Here is a 14,495-nt window from a genome sequence, read left to right on the forward strand (position 1 = left end):
ATTGCAGGCTCAGAAACGGCTCACATTTTAGCCGCTCTCTGGAGCCACACACAAAGGGCCGTGCATTTCCAGCTGCGTTTCCGTGACACTGTGGGCATGGGGCTGGGCCCCACGTAAAGGAATAAACTGAATCAGGGAGGCATAGAAATAGCCCGAGGTTGGTTCTCTCTGATTTGAGGCACATCCCCCCACCAGCCCCTCGGTGGCGGTGGAGGCCAGCTGAGATCAGACCGCCGCCCCCCTCTACCAGTGCCCACTGACGACAAAACATCAGATCGCTCAGTCACCTGCCGTCCAGCCTTGAATGAAATGTGATCCCCGTCAGGCAAGGTACCCCCGAGGGCCAGACATGCGTGGGATCGCCAGCCCGGAGACTCCCCCTAATCAGTTCCTCTGTGCTCCTCAGCTTGCCCCTGTGCCAACCTCTAGCCTTCAACTGCCTCCCTCGAGTTGCCGGGTCTTTCTCCCCATTCCCCTCTGAAGCTATCTGGACACAGCACGCGTGGGGCGTGCCCGGCTCCCGGAGCAAGTTTGGCTGTGCTAAGGACCAGGAAGGCATCCCATCAACCCCAGCCGCCCCCGTCCCTGGGCCGGTCCCGCAGCGCCCGCAGCTGATCTCTGCACAGAGCCAGCGCGTGGCCAAAGCAGGTCCCAGGCAGCAGCAGCCCACAGCTGGAGGGGAGTCGTGACTCGCGCACGCCGCCCTTCCCCCGCCCCAGGGTACCCGGGCTGAGGGCTCCAGCTGGATAAAAGCAGAGCCACGGTGACCCCCCGTTTGGCCGAGAGACGCGCGGGGTTGAAGAGGGAGCGGATCGGCACCATGGAGAGCGCCTAGCGTCCCTGCCCCACTCCCTCTCCCACTTCCCGCGGCCAGCCCTGTCTCCCCGGCCCGCAGCCCCGCTGCTTCTAGCCTCCCTCTCTCTCGGAGCCCCCGGGGAGCGCCAGGGCGCCGCTGCCTCTCTAGGCGCCGGCGCACGCTGCCTGGCGCTTGCACACGGGGATACTCGCACACGGGGACACTCCCGCGCTGGGACTCTCCCTCCCACATAGCTCGTTGCAGCTCGCCGGCTCCTAGGCACTGTTGGCAGCTCCGCAGATGGCAACGCCAGGCTCCGGCTTTTGGTCCTTCGGCTCCGAGGAGGGATCGGGGGATGCGGAGAACCCCGGCACAGGTAGGAGCGCGGAGCAGCCTTGGCGGGGGATGAGTTCCACCACCAGCCGCAGGAAAGTTCCCAGCCCCGTCCTGGGATGGGCTCCCAGCGCTACCTGCGCCCCGCATCCCATTCCCTGCCTGCAGCCAAGCGGGCTGGAGACCAGCTGGCCAGTTCGTCGCGGTCCGTCCTGACCAGCAACAGAGCGCACACTTGGATGCGGATGAGGCAACAAATAATCACCTAGGGATACTCCAAACACCACCCAGGGCAGCGCTGGCAAAGAGAAACGCAGCCATCCCAGCTCCCCTCGGACTTCGCAAGGCACTCGGGACCCAGAGTTGGGTCGCAGAGCAGCTTTATTGTAAAGCCTTGGCTGCAGCTAGAACTGGACCAAAGTGCCGCAGGATTCTCCAGGGCAGGAAGGAGCGACGCCAACATAAACCTGAGTCTACTCCTAGGGGGCTTTTACCTGGCTTTGGGGGGGTCTCTTTGGGGCGGGAGAGGAAGGCGAGAGGGAGGGGAAGGGTTGTGCTGTCTTGGGGGATATTAAGAAAGTTATGTTCTGTGTTACCCGGAATGTGTTTGCTCTTCGAGATCTGAAAGTTAGACAGGAGGGACAGTTCCCACCCAGGCATCCAGCCTGGAGCAAGACCAGGACACGAACCACGCCGTTTCCGAGATGACCCTACAGAAGGTATGGTACACCCCAGATAATATACACAGCCCTTTTTCTCTTCCAGCGAAAGCGTGGTGTCAGGCTGCCCAGAAGTTTACGGGAGGAATTGGAACCAAACTCTGCGGTAAGCGAGGGAAACCAGTGGTAGCAAATTGCATGAAAATGGGCAATAAGCAAGAAAGAATTCGCAGCCACCTGAGGGACCTTGGAGGGATTCTGGCAGAGAGGGTTAGTGGATCGCGGCGGGGATTGTAGTCCAGTCCCTGTGTTTTAAGAGCTGTTGTATTTAGGCTGCGTCTTTTGTGTCATTGTTAGCTTTGCTGTATGGGGATGGAGAAAGGCCCATGGAAACCGGGGCGAAGGAGGACCTGGGCTCCACGGAGAAGACACCGGCCTGTACCTGCAACAACAAGCCCTGTAGCTGCCAGAAAGCGGATATTAATTATGCATTTTTACACTCAACAGGTAACGGTACCGCGTGTGTGTGCTTGAAAAGTAGGAATGGATGGAAAGCCATTACTCCAACTTCTCAGCTGTTTGGTTTTCTCAGCCCACCGTAACCCTAGGGGCAGACCTTTCTCAGGGGGTGGAGACCCACAGACGAGCTAAATGATAGAAATTCTCAGGGCTATTCTAGCACAGCATGACGGCACGCGAAGGAAGGTTTGGGACGGGGCTATATGGACAGCACAGAAATTGGGATTATCTATATAGATATGTGTCTATATAAACCCAGTATTGCTTTTCGGAGTTGGTTCTAATCGGGCCTGCCTGGGCTTGCTGTGCAATGGCCCTGCCATTAAAGCAGAGGGGATGTACACTCAGAAGAAGGGTTTCCCTGTTCCACTCCGAACTGCGGGATAGTCTAGATGACAAACTTTTCTAAAACACCAGTAAAATATTCGGACTGGCTTGGCCTCTAAACTGCGCTGCCCGAGGAAGGCTGACGGCAGCTTTTTTTGAGAAACACGAAGCCAGCCGGGATCACGATTTTTAATTCCGGACATTCTTGCCATATTAATGAATGAACAGCCCAGTCTTTCTGCTCCAGTAAATACCCCAGACCCCAAGGGGGATGTGCTGGTGAGAAATGGTCCCATTCGAACCACCAGCTCCGCAGGGTTCCCTTCTCCTGGCCCATGGGGTCAATGGACAACAAGCAGCCTTGATAATCTCCTACATATTTAACCGCTACAGTACTACAAAGATACAGTCACAAGAAATAGGGGTTTCCCTTAGCGCTCTGTGCGGCACGGGCCTGCACAATTCAGTTTAAATAAAGATACAAATATAAATAAACATATGAATAAATCAGAGCATAACATATTGTTTCACGGAAAGGCATTCAAGCATCACTAAGGTATTGCAACCCTCCCATTTGACCAAACACAAAGAAGCTATTTTATTGTGATGTTCTTCTGGGTCTTCCACTTGTGTCATTTACAGTACAGGTATTTGCCTATTTTTCCCTGAAACTCTTTTCATTATTTCTTTTTCCTTTTTCTTTCTTTTTTTCAATGTTTTTAAAGTCAATCATAAAATGCAGTTTTCAACACAAATTTCTAGTTAACAATGAATGTAGAGCTTGACCATATCTCCTAGAAAAAATATTTTTGAAATAAGGTCTCATGGGATTGCTTACCAAATTAAAACCCCGATCCTCCGCTCATTGAAGTCAATAGAAAAGCCCCAAAGTCAGTGGGGGCGAGATTCTGTCAAAAAATCTATACATTAAACAATAAACTGGAGCTAACATTTCATGTAATTCCCCCCTCAGATCTTCTGCCAGCGTGCAATGGGGAAATAACAACTCTGTCTTTCCTACAAGATGTTATGGATATTTTGCTTCAGTATGTGGTGAAAAGTTTTGATAGATCAACAAAGGTTATTGATTTCCATTACCCAAATGAGCTTCTTCAGGAATATAATTGGGAACTGGCAGATCAACCACAGACCTTGGAAGAAATTTTGTTCAACTGCAGAACAACTCTAAAATATGCAATCAAAACAGGTAACAGGCATGCTGAGATTCTATTATGTGTGATTTTTTTACTATTTTTTTAAATGTCACTTGCGGATCCTTGGAAAGTCAGTGAAGCAGGGATAGCATATTACCCTGTGTGGCTTTAAGCAGTTATTGTCATTTGTAAATACATAACAGTAGATGAAAGAAAGAAAGAAAACTATTTATCGGCGCTATTAATATTTTCCTACGTGAAATGTACAGCGTTATAGTTTAAGTACAACAGTATACATTCTTCCTGATCGAAATGAATGTCCCGGTCAATGGTGGAACCTGTATATATCAATCGCTACGAAATAACATTCTCCCACCTCTGTGGCTCTTTTAGCACTTAATTTTTACACCGAGCACATTTTGGGCCCCCATCTTCCATTCTTTACGCTCTTCCATCCTAACCCGCTAATGGGGACCAAATTCCGCACTCGGTTACAACGGTATGAATTTGGAGCTAAACAAATGTAAATCCGAATTTACACCGACGTAGCAGAATCCACTCCCTGAGTGCTCAGTTCATAAGGAATGCAGGATAGGGGCCCCTGAAGCAGAGATTTATTGCTAATCCCCCAAGCGAGCACTTCTAAGAAGAAAGTGTTACCGTTGACTGCTGGGGTGGGGAGAAAAGAAGCAATTAATTTGTCAACTAAAATTGCCATAAGAACCACACTAATGGAAGTTCTGAGCAGACAGCTGAGTGCTGGTGGCGATGTTATTTATACAAAAGGCCACTAACTCTCCTGTGTGCCAAATGGATCGAGAGCTGGTGCTTCGGCTTTGCATCAGATAGCCCTGGCTTTGACTTCCGCATCTCCACACAGTCTAAAAAAGCTGGATGCAGAGAATGAACAATCCCATTTTCCCGGAGAACGCGATCTGGCTGCCCACTCCTGGGCTCGGTGTAAAAATAGGAGAATCTGGCGCAATGGAACGCAGAAAACATGTTTTTTCCCACTGGATTCTAAGCATGAAAAATAGGAGCTTGTTCAATGGCTATTTTTGTTATTGTCATGACCAAAAAATATTTCAATTAATTCTGATCTGTCCAGAGACAGCACCATTTGTCCCTGCTCATGTCGTTATTATCTCCACTTAGGCAACCTGCCACATGAAAATGATATTCTCAGTGATGCTAAACAGAATTCAGCAAATTCTTATGTGGACCCATCTAATTAAATTCTCACCGAATAAACAGAAAACAAAGGCTGCCTTTAGCCTCTCTTATACTGTTATTTAAAAGAACCATTTGTAGAGAAAACAAGGGTTCGGGAAGCTCCCGCTGGCATTTGAATTGCTGGGGAAATATTTTTTAAATAGTATAAATCCTTTCAAAATGTGGGTCCAAAAATCTGAAGGAGACGATAATGTGATGTGCGTATCGGCTGTGCAGACTCTGCGGGAAACACAGCTTGTAGCCTTTTAACAAATCGAATGGAGTGAAATAGACCCGATCCTGATCCTTTGGAGTCTTTGGCAAAACTCCCATTGACTTCAAAGGGACAGGATCGGTCCGGTGTTTTTACTATTTGATTCTGATGTTGCCAAAGCGTCCCTAAAAATATCCGGGCAACATACATAGGAAATAATTGAAGTAGTTACATTTGGTGGAACTCCAGGTCTGGGGTCGCAATATGGCATAGGAAACAAATATTTAACTGGATTAGATCAAACACTTTAACACAATTCAAATAGGATTTGTTAGACTCGCTCTACTAGTATACAGGTGCAATTTGCATTACGCTTCAGTGCATATCGACGCAATAAAATCACTGTGAAGTGTACATATACAAATCCTTCAAAATAATGTTACTGTTTCCGTTATGCCATATAAATGTGGGGAAATTTCCCCATTTGTAATTAAAATATACAGAAGAATTATACTTTAAATTACATTTTAAAAGTTCAAATGATTGCAATGACCATTTAAAAAAATTAAAACATTTTTTTTAAATAAAGCTGTTTGCTAGGGCTTCTTTTAGTTTCACCAAGCAAGTGGTCAAGCTAGTACCCTGGTTTTAGAAGAAAACAGGACCAAGGGAATGCAACTCCAGACACCCTTTGAGTGTGATTGTATTCCCCTGAAATAAATATGATGTATTGGCTCAGGGCTATCCATGTCCACTCAGTATCTCTAATCAGGAGTGTAGTACCCTCTGGATTCTTCCAAAATGTCAGAGCAGCCGCAAGAAACTGGCAGTCAGATTTCGTTTGCACGTTTCACGTATACATGCCTGTATTATTACCTGTCTCGTTGAATAGTAATGCTATTTAGCCTCTTAAAACAATTGTCATTTCGCTGCTATTAGTAGCCTTCTTGATACCTCAAGATGCTATTTCATCCGAATCTCAGGCTGGCATTACGTTTTCACCAATGCCCTTTCCCCCGTGTGATGTACTTTGAGTTGCACGACGAAATCGTTGCAGTTGCAGGTGAAAGGGTCGCTGTGCCATGACTACAGGATGTAAATAACGAGTCTGACAGCAATGTGCAGTATTAGGCAAATACAGAAGGCACGGCAGGGTTTGGAAACAGTCTAACTTTCTGGAGTTTTTTGTCACGACTGTTGTGGCAATGGTCCAGCACCACAGCTAAACATCGCCCATATATACATCTCCACACGCAATAAACAAAGGCACCGGGCATCCGCCCAGAATTGTGAAAAAGCGCCCGGCCCCTGTGTCAAACAGACCGGGCGATTCCGACCAAAGAACGTGCTTTGCTACATTAAGATTTTTTGGGGAGTGTATAAATGAGGGCATGTCAGTTGGACTGAGGCTCGGTTCACCCTCAGAACTGGATCCCTAGACTTCCGACCAGCAGACCCTTGCTGAGCCTCAGAGCTCATTTGCTCAGCTAGAGAGACCATGTTCTGAAGCAGGAACGCCTGCCTGCCTCCCTATTCAGCCCCGCACTTCCCGTTTGCTAGCTTAATAGATGAGTTAAGGTCAGTTTCCCAACGATATGGTTGTCTGTCATTCTAACCAGAGGAGCAGTGTATTCTAGCAGCAGCCGCCGCCGCTCCGTAGAGAGGTTCTGACAAGATCCGTTCTGAGCTGCTGGGTGAATTTAGAATGTGATCCTTGAGAAAATACCCTGAAGCAGCCTTGGGGTCTTTATCTAAGCAGAGTCGATGTGCTTGCTAATGGATTAGAGGAAACAATTGGTAATAAACAATTTAATTGATTAATTGAGCCTCCTATTCTGCAGCCAGATCCGGTTTCCCAGGCTTTATTCCTGAGGACTATCTTCTCTAGTTGTTTATTCTATGGGTTGATTATCAATATTAAAAATTCACTGTGTATTGCTTAATTGCGATTGGTTAGATATGTCACGTGGTATTTCCCCCGCTTCTTGACTGGATAAGTGCGTCGGTACAGGTGCGTCTGGTCCGAATTCTTATGTTTGTTCAATTAAAATTCAGCTTCTGGGAATACTGGTGTATGTAGCGTTGCAATTCATTTCCAGAGTTTGCTGGAGTTTTAAAAGTAATGGAAATTCCAGACAGTGAGCAGACTAAGAACTGGTGTTTGTCCAGCAGTGCTATTTGCTAGTTAGCAGGTAGTAAATACAAAAGGTTCATGAAGGTGGCCAGAGCAGATTGATTCACAAAGCTGAATGAATATCAATGGCTCTGTGTATGTGTCTGTGTTAGAGGGCAACAGAAGACTGTCAATAAATAACAGAGAATGCAAAGGGTGAAAGTGCTGCCAGCGGGGGATGTCAGTGCTCTGGGATTATATTGCTTGCTCTGACTCTGGCTCACTCTGTTACCATGGGCACATCACTTACATCAATTTGCCCTTCTGTAAGATGAGGATAGTACTGGGACTTCCCTATTTCACAGGTGTGCTTTGCAGCTTGATTAGTATCTGTAGAGTGCATTGAGCTCCTTGGGTGACAGAGAAATATGTCCAAATTATCAATTTTTAAGTGAATAAATCCAGCAGACAGTGGTATTCTCCTGTTTCCCCTTCAACCCACCCCAGATTCGGATTACTTACAGTCCCCTCCTCCTTCAGTTAGTTGCAAAACAATGTTGATAGCCATGCATTGAGGTAGGAGAGCACTATTCTACTGCTTTTTACTAATTCCTCAAGCAAGATCTGCTTATATGGTCAAGTGGGTTCCACAGGTTTAAATGAGACTAGAATTTATTTCGGCCATCCAATAGGGTGAAAGAACTTTACAGTCTCTCTAGGACCTTAAGCAGTCCCAATAATGGAGAAATACAAGCATCTATGATTAGAGTCAGATTATCTCCTCTCCTGTTTTCCGTGGAGAGCAGGGCCCAAATTTTGCTGAAGCGATGGCGAGTGAAAGCATCATTCTCCCTGCCTCCTTTGCTCTGAGGATATCCCTGTGAGAAGGCTGTATACATGCAAGCCTCTGTGGTTTTGAAGGGAATGTGGGTGAGCCAGCACCAGGTAGAGCTGGGGAAGAACCTGTCTCTGCACCCCCCTGAAAACGTGTGGGAATTTCCCCAGGTCCCCAAATAAGGCTAACCCTGTCAGTACAGCTTACAGAACATCCTGTTCCACACTATCTGGCATCGGCAAAGGCAGGGGTTGTTTGGCCCAGCTGTGGATAAGGAAAATGTTGAGCACATGGTTCCTCAGGGAGCTGTGCTGTTATGGGAGACTGGAGGTAGGAATTGGCAGGAGACACTGGGCTCTGCAGAAATGCACCAGAACTCTGTTTTCCCCCAGGATTTCGCCATAGACTCCCACCTGGACCCCCAGGGGGTTTCCCAGACTTTCAGTGAGTTTTCCTGAGGGAGGACATGATTTGACCCTTAATTGTTGAAAGCTACCACAGAATATCACATCTTCAGTGAGGCTGGAATTCACTTGCTGGAGGAGAGCCTGAGCAAGGTCCTCCCACATCGCTGAATATCTGTGGAACCCTTGTGTGGCTGGAGCAGTATGGCCATGCAAGCCAGAATGGGAAGTTCCGAAGCCCCCTGAGCATTAGTGGGATAGGCTCTGTGCCAGCTTCAAAGATAGAGGGAAGCATTGATGATTGACCAGAGAAAGGGGTCATGGATCTGTGCTTATGCTGTACCAGTGGTCAGCAATCCTTGCATAGAAGGTGTGGGCTGCTATGTCCCTGGATTATGGGATGGGGGGAATTGGATTTTGTTTCCAACTCTCAACCCAGGTTTACTTCCAGCCACAAAGCCCAATTACTCAGACTTTGTGTGCTGTGAGCTGGGGGGCAGGTGAGTAATTCTCGGCACAATTCTTTCAGCCATGTGTATGTGCCTGATAACAGACCACAAGAGACTAGGAGATAAGTTTTCTCTTGGTTTTTGTTTGCATTTCCTCAATCGCCCTGCTGTATTTTATGTTTCCCATGCGGTCAGTACCAGTCTGCAGTCCTTGGGTTAGGACAGGTGTTTTCTAAGCAGAAACGCTTTCCTTTGAATGAGATGATATTTACGTAATTGTTAATCTTTCAAAATTCTTGCTGGTAACAAAGCCGTGTAACTCTAAACAGGGGGGCAGGACATGACTAGTCAAGTGAGCTCTAATGAGTTATTTGTTTTATCCCAGTTTTAATAGCTCTGGGCATATTTTTGAAATAAAATATCTGACAGGAGGTCAGAAAAATCCAGAAGTCAGCAAGAGAAACCTTGTAAATGGACTACCCAGCCCACTGAATATATTTTCACACATCATTCCGACATAGCAGCAATGTTCCCTTTCGTCGGGTTTATTTAAAATCACAATTACTAGGAAGCTCTGTTATTTATAATTGTATTCTGACAGTGAAGAAATGACAAATATTACCATAGTCCATGCCATATTTGCACAATCATCAGCCTCTGAGTCATGTTCAAAGCAGTCAGCAAAGTGTTCCATTTTCTCATTTTGCCCTGTCTTTTATAATCATTAGCCATTCATCACTGATGTTGTTATAAGCAGTGTCAAGCACCTCAGATGGTGTGTTGTGCATGCCTTTCAAACGTAGCCCAAGCAAAAGCACAGTCAGTGACAACATGTGACACACATGCAGGGGCGAATAGCTATTTTAGTGCAGCAGCATCATGCTAATTTTCAATACAAATGGCAAGAGCTTATAATTCCAGTACAATATAATTTCAGTACAAATGATAGATCTTATAATTCCTAGCTCTACTTCATTGTTCCTATTTTACTTATTTTGAAATAAGAAAGGGGAACATAATCTCCCCATTACAAAAGATCTGTTGTTGTTGTTGTTTCACACATTGATGATGCTTTTCCATTGTGTAAAAATCCTGAGATAAATACACCAATCAGTACTGAGCAATTTCATTTTGCTTCATCAGACTTCTGATACATTTCTTCCATTTTATGCAGGGCATCCTAGATATTTCAATCAACTTTCAACTGGACTGGACATGGTTGGATTAGCTGCAGACTGGCTGACATCAACAGCAAATACTAATATGTAAGTAGCCAAATTTGCCACTATCATTATCTAGGTTAATTTTAAAATTAGATTCCACAGTATTTGCTGTAGCTGTAGGTAAAAGAAAGCCTTTCATGTGAAACTAGCAGGAAAAACATTTGTCTGCCTTTTAAATTTTAATACACCCATCATGTTATTTTAAAACTGCTTTGTATATTGTCTCCCATAAAAAAAATGCATTGCATAAATAAAGTGACAGCTCTGATAAAATTCCTGCAAGTGAAGGGGAAAATATTTTTGTATTTTGCATACATAAATACGTAAAATGTGAAATGGGAACACAAACAGATGCTGTTAGGTAAATAGACTTGCTGACAAAAGAACCTGACCTTGCAATCCTTACTCATGTGGGTTAGTGCCATTGGTTTCAGTGGGACTATCCAAGTGGCGAAGGGCTGCAGGGTCAGACCCAAAGTTTATTTGTAAGGCTCCTGGCCTACAAAGTGTTGTATGCACATCTTGCTTTATGCACCATGTCTCATTGACTTCAGTGAGACTACATTTGCATGTGAAGTGAAGGGCCTTGTTCTGGTCAATAGCTCTTGAACACATTGTAATAATGTGAGCCCCTGTCCTGCAGGAAGCTGAGCAAGCTCCACTCCTGCTGAAGTCAGTGGGAACAGAGTCCTCGGCACCTCACAGGAGTGGGGTTGAAAACATTTAAACTTCAAGGCAGAAAGAAAGTAATCAAATATACTGCAAAATATAGTTCTCTGCACTGTACACTATACCGTATATATACATAATATGGATTCAGAGTTTGACAGTGGAAACAATTGTGTAGATATTTTAAGTAGTAAATTAATGTTTTAAATAAAAAGAATAAAATATGGCCATTACTACATTTCAGGTTCACCTATGAAATTGCTCCAGTGTTTGTACTTTTGGAATATGTCACGCTAAGGAAAATGAGAGAAATGATTGGCTGGCCAGGGGGCTGTGGCGATGGGATATTTTCACCTGGTATATGATATTTCAAGCTTTCTTTGTGTTTCAGACTATACTATGACAGACCTCATAACTAATCTAGCTAAAGAGTCAATACAATGAAATCCACAGTTTCAAGAGGTCACTCACTAATAACAACCGCTGTCCTCTGTTGGATAAAAGTACTGCATATTTATGAAATTCAGGGATGTGATTATTAGGGATTTTAATGTCTGTCACTATTGAATACTCCCTTCAAGCGAATTGTGCTGCATTATGAACAGCAATAGTAGTGCATGGAAAACATAATCAGAAGAGACATTTGCCCTGCAGTTCTGCTATGGTCCTACTTTCTTATGGATTACATAAAATAAAAGACTATAGTGTTAATAATGAGACAGAGAAACACTCTGATGCCCTCCATCATTACAGTAGAAATTTAAGTGAGCAGGAAAATGTATCATCCCTATCAGTAAATACAAAGCCTGGCCAAGATCTTGCAAAGCCTTATGTTTGTGAATAATTTTACACAGGTGAGTTGTCCTATTGAGTTCCATGGGACTGCTCATGTGAGTAGTTATTCAAGTGTGCAAGTGCTTGCAAGATCAGAGCCCTAGCTTCTTCAAGGCAAATCAATAAGTCAAGAAATGAGTATGATTAACTATAGAGGAATCATTGTCAGTGCCAAGCACTATTTCCTTGAGACATCTGATTTTTTAGCATGCCATTTAATCTTTTGCATTACACTCTTCTTCACTTCCCGTTTTACTCTGAAACTTTATTATTTAAAATTACTTATGTATTTATCTCCCAAAGCCACAGAAACTATCCAGAAAAGGGACAAAGACTTAGCACTGTATAGATTACCTTTGTCAATTTCACAGCAACAGAATGACCTCTGCGGGAGGAATCTGTTCTGGAAAGAAAGGTTCAGTGGTCTCACAGGGGGAAAAAAGGATGTTTTGATTATCACCTGATGAGTAGACTGCACAGCTAATCATCACAGGTACTTCTGAGCCCCCCACGTACACTGAGTGTGAAGTTCATTCCTGTGCAGAGGACCAATGCAAAGCCCACATCACATGCCACTCAAGAGGGCTTAAGCAGGCTCATGGGCCTTGTTCTGGCCCTTTGCACAGGGGTGAATTTTAAACATAGTGAAAGCGGGAAATTTATATTACTTATTATTAATGAGCATTTAAATAGCACAATATGAACCTGACCTCATTCCTACTGAAGCAGGGGGAGTTTTGTTCCATAATGCACAGGAACCTGCTGCTGTTCATGGGCATTACTGTGTCTGCTCACAGCCAAAGCACTTCACATACAGAATGTGAAAACCAGAAAGGGGTTAAGTAGGCAAACTGCAGTGCGATCAGCAACAGTGTACAGATAGGAGCAAATCCTTCATTACACTATCATCACTTTCCTTCTCCTGACATAAGGAGGGAGGACTGGATTGTGCCTTGCTGAAAGTCAATATTATACATGGCTCTATAGCTATTTGTAGACCATGGGTCAAATTCAGCCTGGACTATGTTGGTTCAATTCCCACGGAAGTCTCTGGACCAAATCAACTATAGTGTAAATTACATGTTGGATATTAAGGTGGTCAGAGAATGAGTGTAAGTGTTAAAGTTGTGTAGCTCACAGTGATTTGACATTCAGTGGGTTAGCAAAGCAAGTGTAACATTCAGCAAGTGGCAAATGAGGTGGATTAGTAATCAACAAGAGGGTATTATTGTTCTTATTCATTGTTTGTATCATGGTAGTGCCTGGAGGCTCCAATCAAGCTCATGGCCTTGTTGTATGAGGCACTGTGCAAACACAGTGAGAGACAAGTCCCTGCCCCAAGATCTTACAATCTAAATAGCAAAGACAGACAAAGAATGAGAGGGGAAACAGAGGCACAGAGCGGTGAAGTGACTTGCCCAAAGTCATATAGCAGGTCTGTAGCAAAGTTGAGAACAGAAGGCCATTAGACAATGCTGCCTCCTCTAAGACAAGCAAAGATAAGATGAAGCAAAGGGAATCTACAGCCAGGTACCACTTAAACCCACCACGTCTATTTTCTGACCAACTTTATACTCAATGTGCAACTTACACCATTGTTTATATCACGTCTGAATTTGTCTCACTGCCTCTAAAAGTTTCCTCTAGATTAGAGGATTTCACCATGTCACGGTGCCATACTAGTTAACAGTATGTCCTACTAACTAGTTGTATTCTGCTACTCTAGGTTTCATTTGTGGGGTGCTCATTGTTTCTGCTTTGCATACAATCCCTGAGACATTCTGTATGGTTGTGTTTGCCTTTTAGCTAATTGCTCTCTGCACAGCACTACTAATCAGGAGGTGGCACTAAGAAAAATGCTGTCTCTTAGGGAGTTATTGAGGCTGCGTGTACAGTGTTTGTATTCACAATTAGAGCTGGCCAGGAATTTTTTGATGAAATATTTTTGCATCAGAAAACATTGAGTAGTCAAAACCAAAACTGTGGGAAAGGATCAGTATTGATGAATTTCCTGTTTTGAGAAATAATTGGAAAAAAGTTTTGTAATTGTCAAAACAGGACATTTCAACATTTTCAAAACAAAAAGTTTCATTTTTCAGTGTGAAACAATGTTTTGTTTTAAAATTTTAGTTAATTTACATAAAAAAATATTTTAAAATGTAAAAGGTCAAAACTGAAAAGAAAAATGTCAGTTGACCTGATCTAATTTTTTTTTCAGATGATCTGGTCTCAAAATGTTTTAAGATTTCACCTTTTTTTTTTTCCTGATTCTGGATGGAAAAAATTTTGAAATCTCAAAAATTCCTGTGGGGTAGGAAAACCATTTCCCACCAAGCTTTTAATCACAACTAATAAAACAACTTTATAGAGTCTAAAGACTTTAATTGTTCAAACTACGTGATGGAGCAGCTCTGTTGGAGTGCAAAGAAACCTAGTAAGAAAAGAGGATTAATAGCAACACTGCTTGGACAGTACAAGCCAATGGACAGGACAGTACTGATGTGGATGGTAATTAGGCATATCCTTATTGCTAGATTAAAAGAGTAGCACATTTAGGTAGAGGGCCTGTTTCAGTTATGAAGTCTGGTAGGTGGTTATATGAGGTGGAGTGACCCACAAAACATACACCCAATGGGAGAAATCCTGGCCCTATTGAAGTCAGTGGAAGTGTTGTCATTGATTTCAGTGGGGCCAGGATTTCATCAAATGGGTCAAATTCTGGAAATATGCAGAAAAATGAGGCAGCACCCCTAT

At 44.2% G+C, this 14,495-nt stretch overlaps 1 protein-coding gene across 1 annotated transcript in view; it reads left to right on the forward strand.

The window, feature by feature from the left end:
• Positions 1 to 1,096: 1,096 nt before the first annotated feature.
• The window catches only part of GAD2 (glutamate decarboxylase 2), a 51,379-nt gene continuing 37,980 nt past the window's right edge, over positions 1,097 to 14,495 (forward strand). Inside the window, exons 1-6 of the mRNA XM_065397788.1 lie at positions 1,097 to 1,172; positions 1,895 to 1,954; positions 2,146 to 2,295; positions 3,608 to 3,841; positions 10,190 to 10,280; positions 11,152 to 11,264. Of these exons, the coding sequence (XP_065253860.1) occupies positions 1,097 to 1,172; positions 1,895 to 1,954; positions 2,146 to 2,295; positions 3,608 to 3,841; positions 10,190 to 10,280; positions 11,152 to 11,264 (724 nt within the window). The remainder of the gene's footprint in view (positions 1,173 to 1,894; positions 1,955 to 2,145; positions 2,296 to 3,607; positions 3,842 to 10,189; positions 10,281 to 11,151; positions 11,265 to 14,495) is intronic.

This window comes from Emys orbicularis, chromosome 2 (assembly GCF_028017835.1).
Source record: "Emys orbicularis isolate rEmyOrb1 chromosome 2, rEmyOrb1.hap1, whole genome shotgun sequence".
Classification (NCBI taxonomy): domain Eukaryota; kingdom Metazoa; phylum Chordata; order Testudines; family Emydidae; genus Emys; species Emys orbicularis.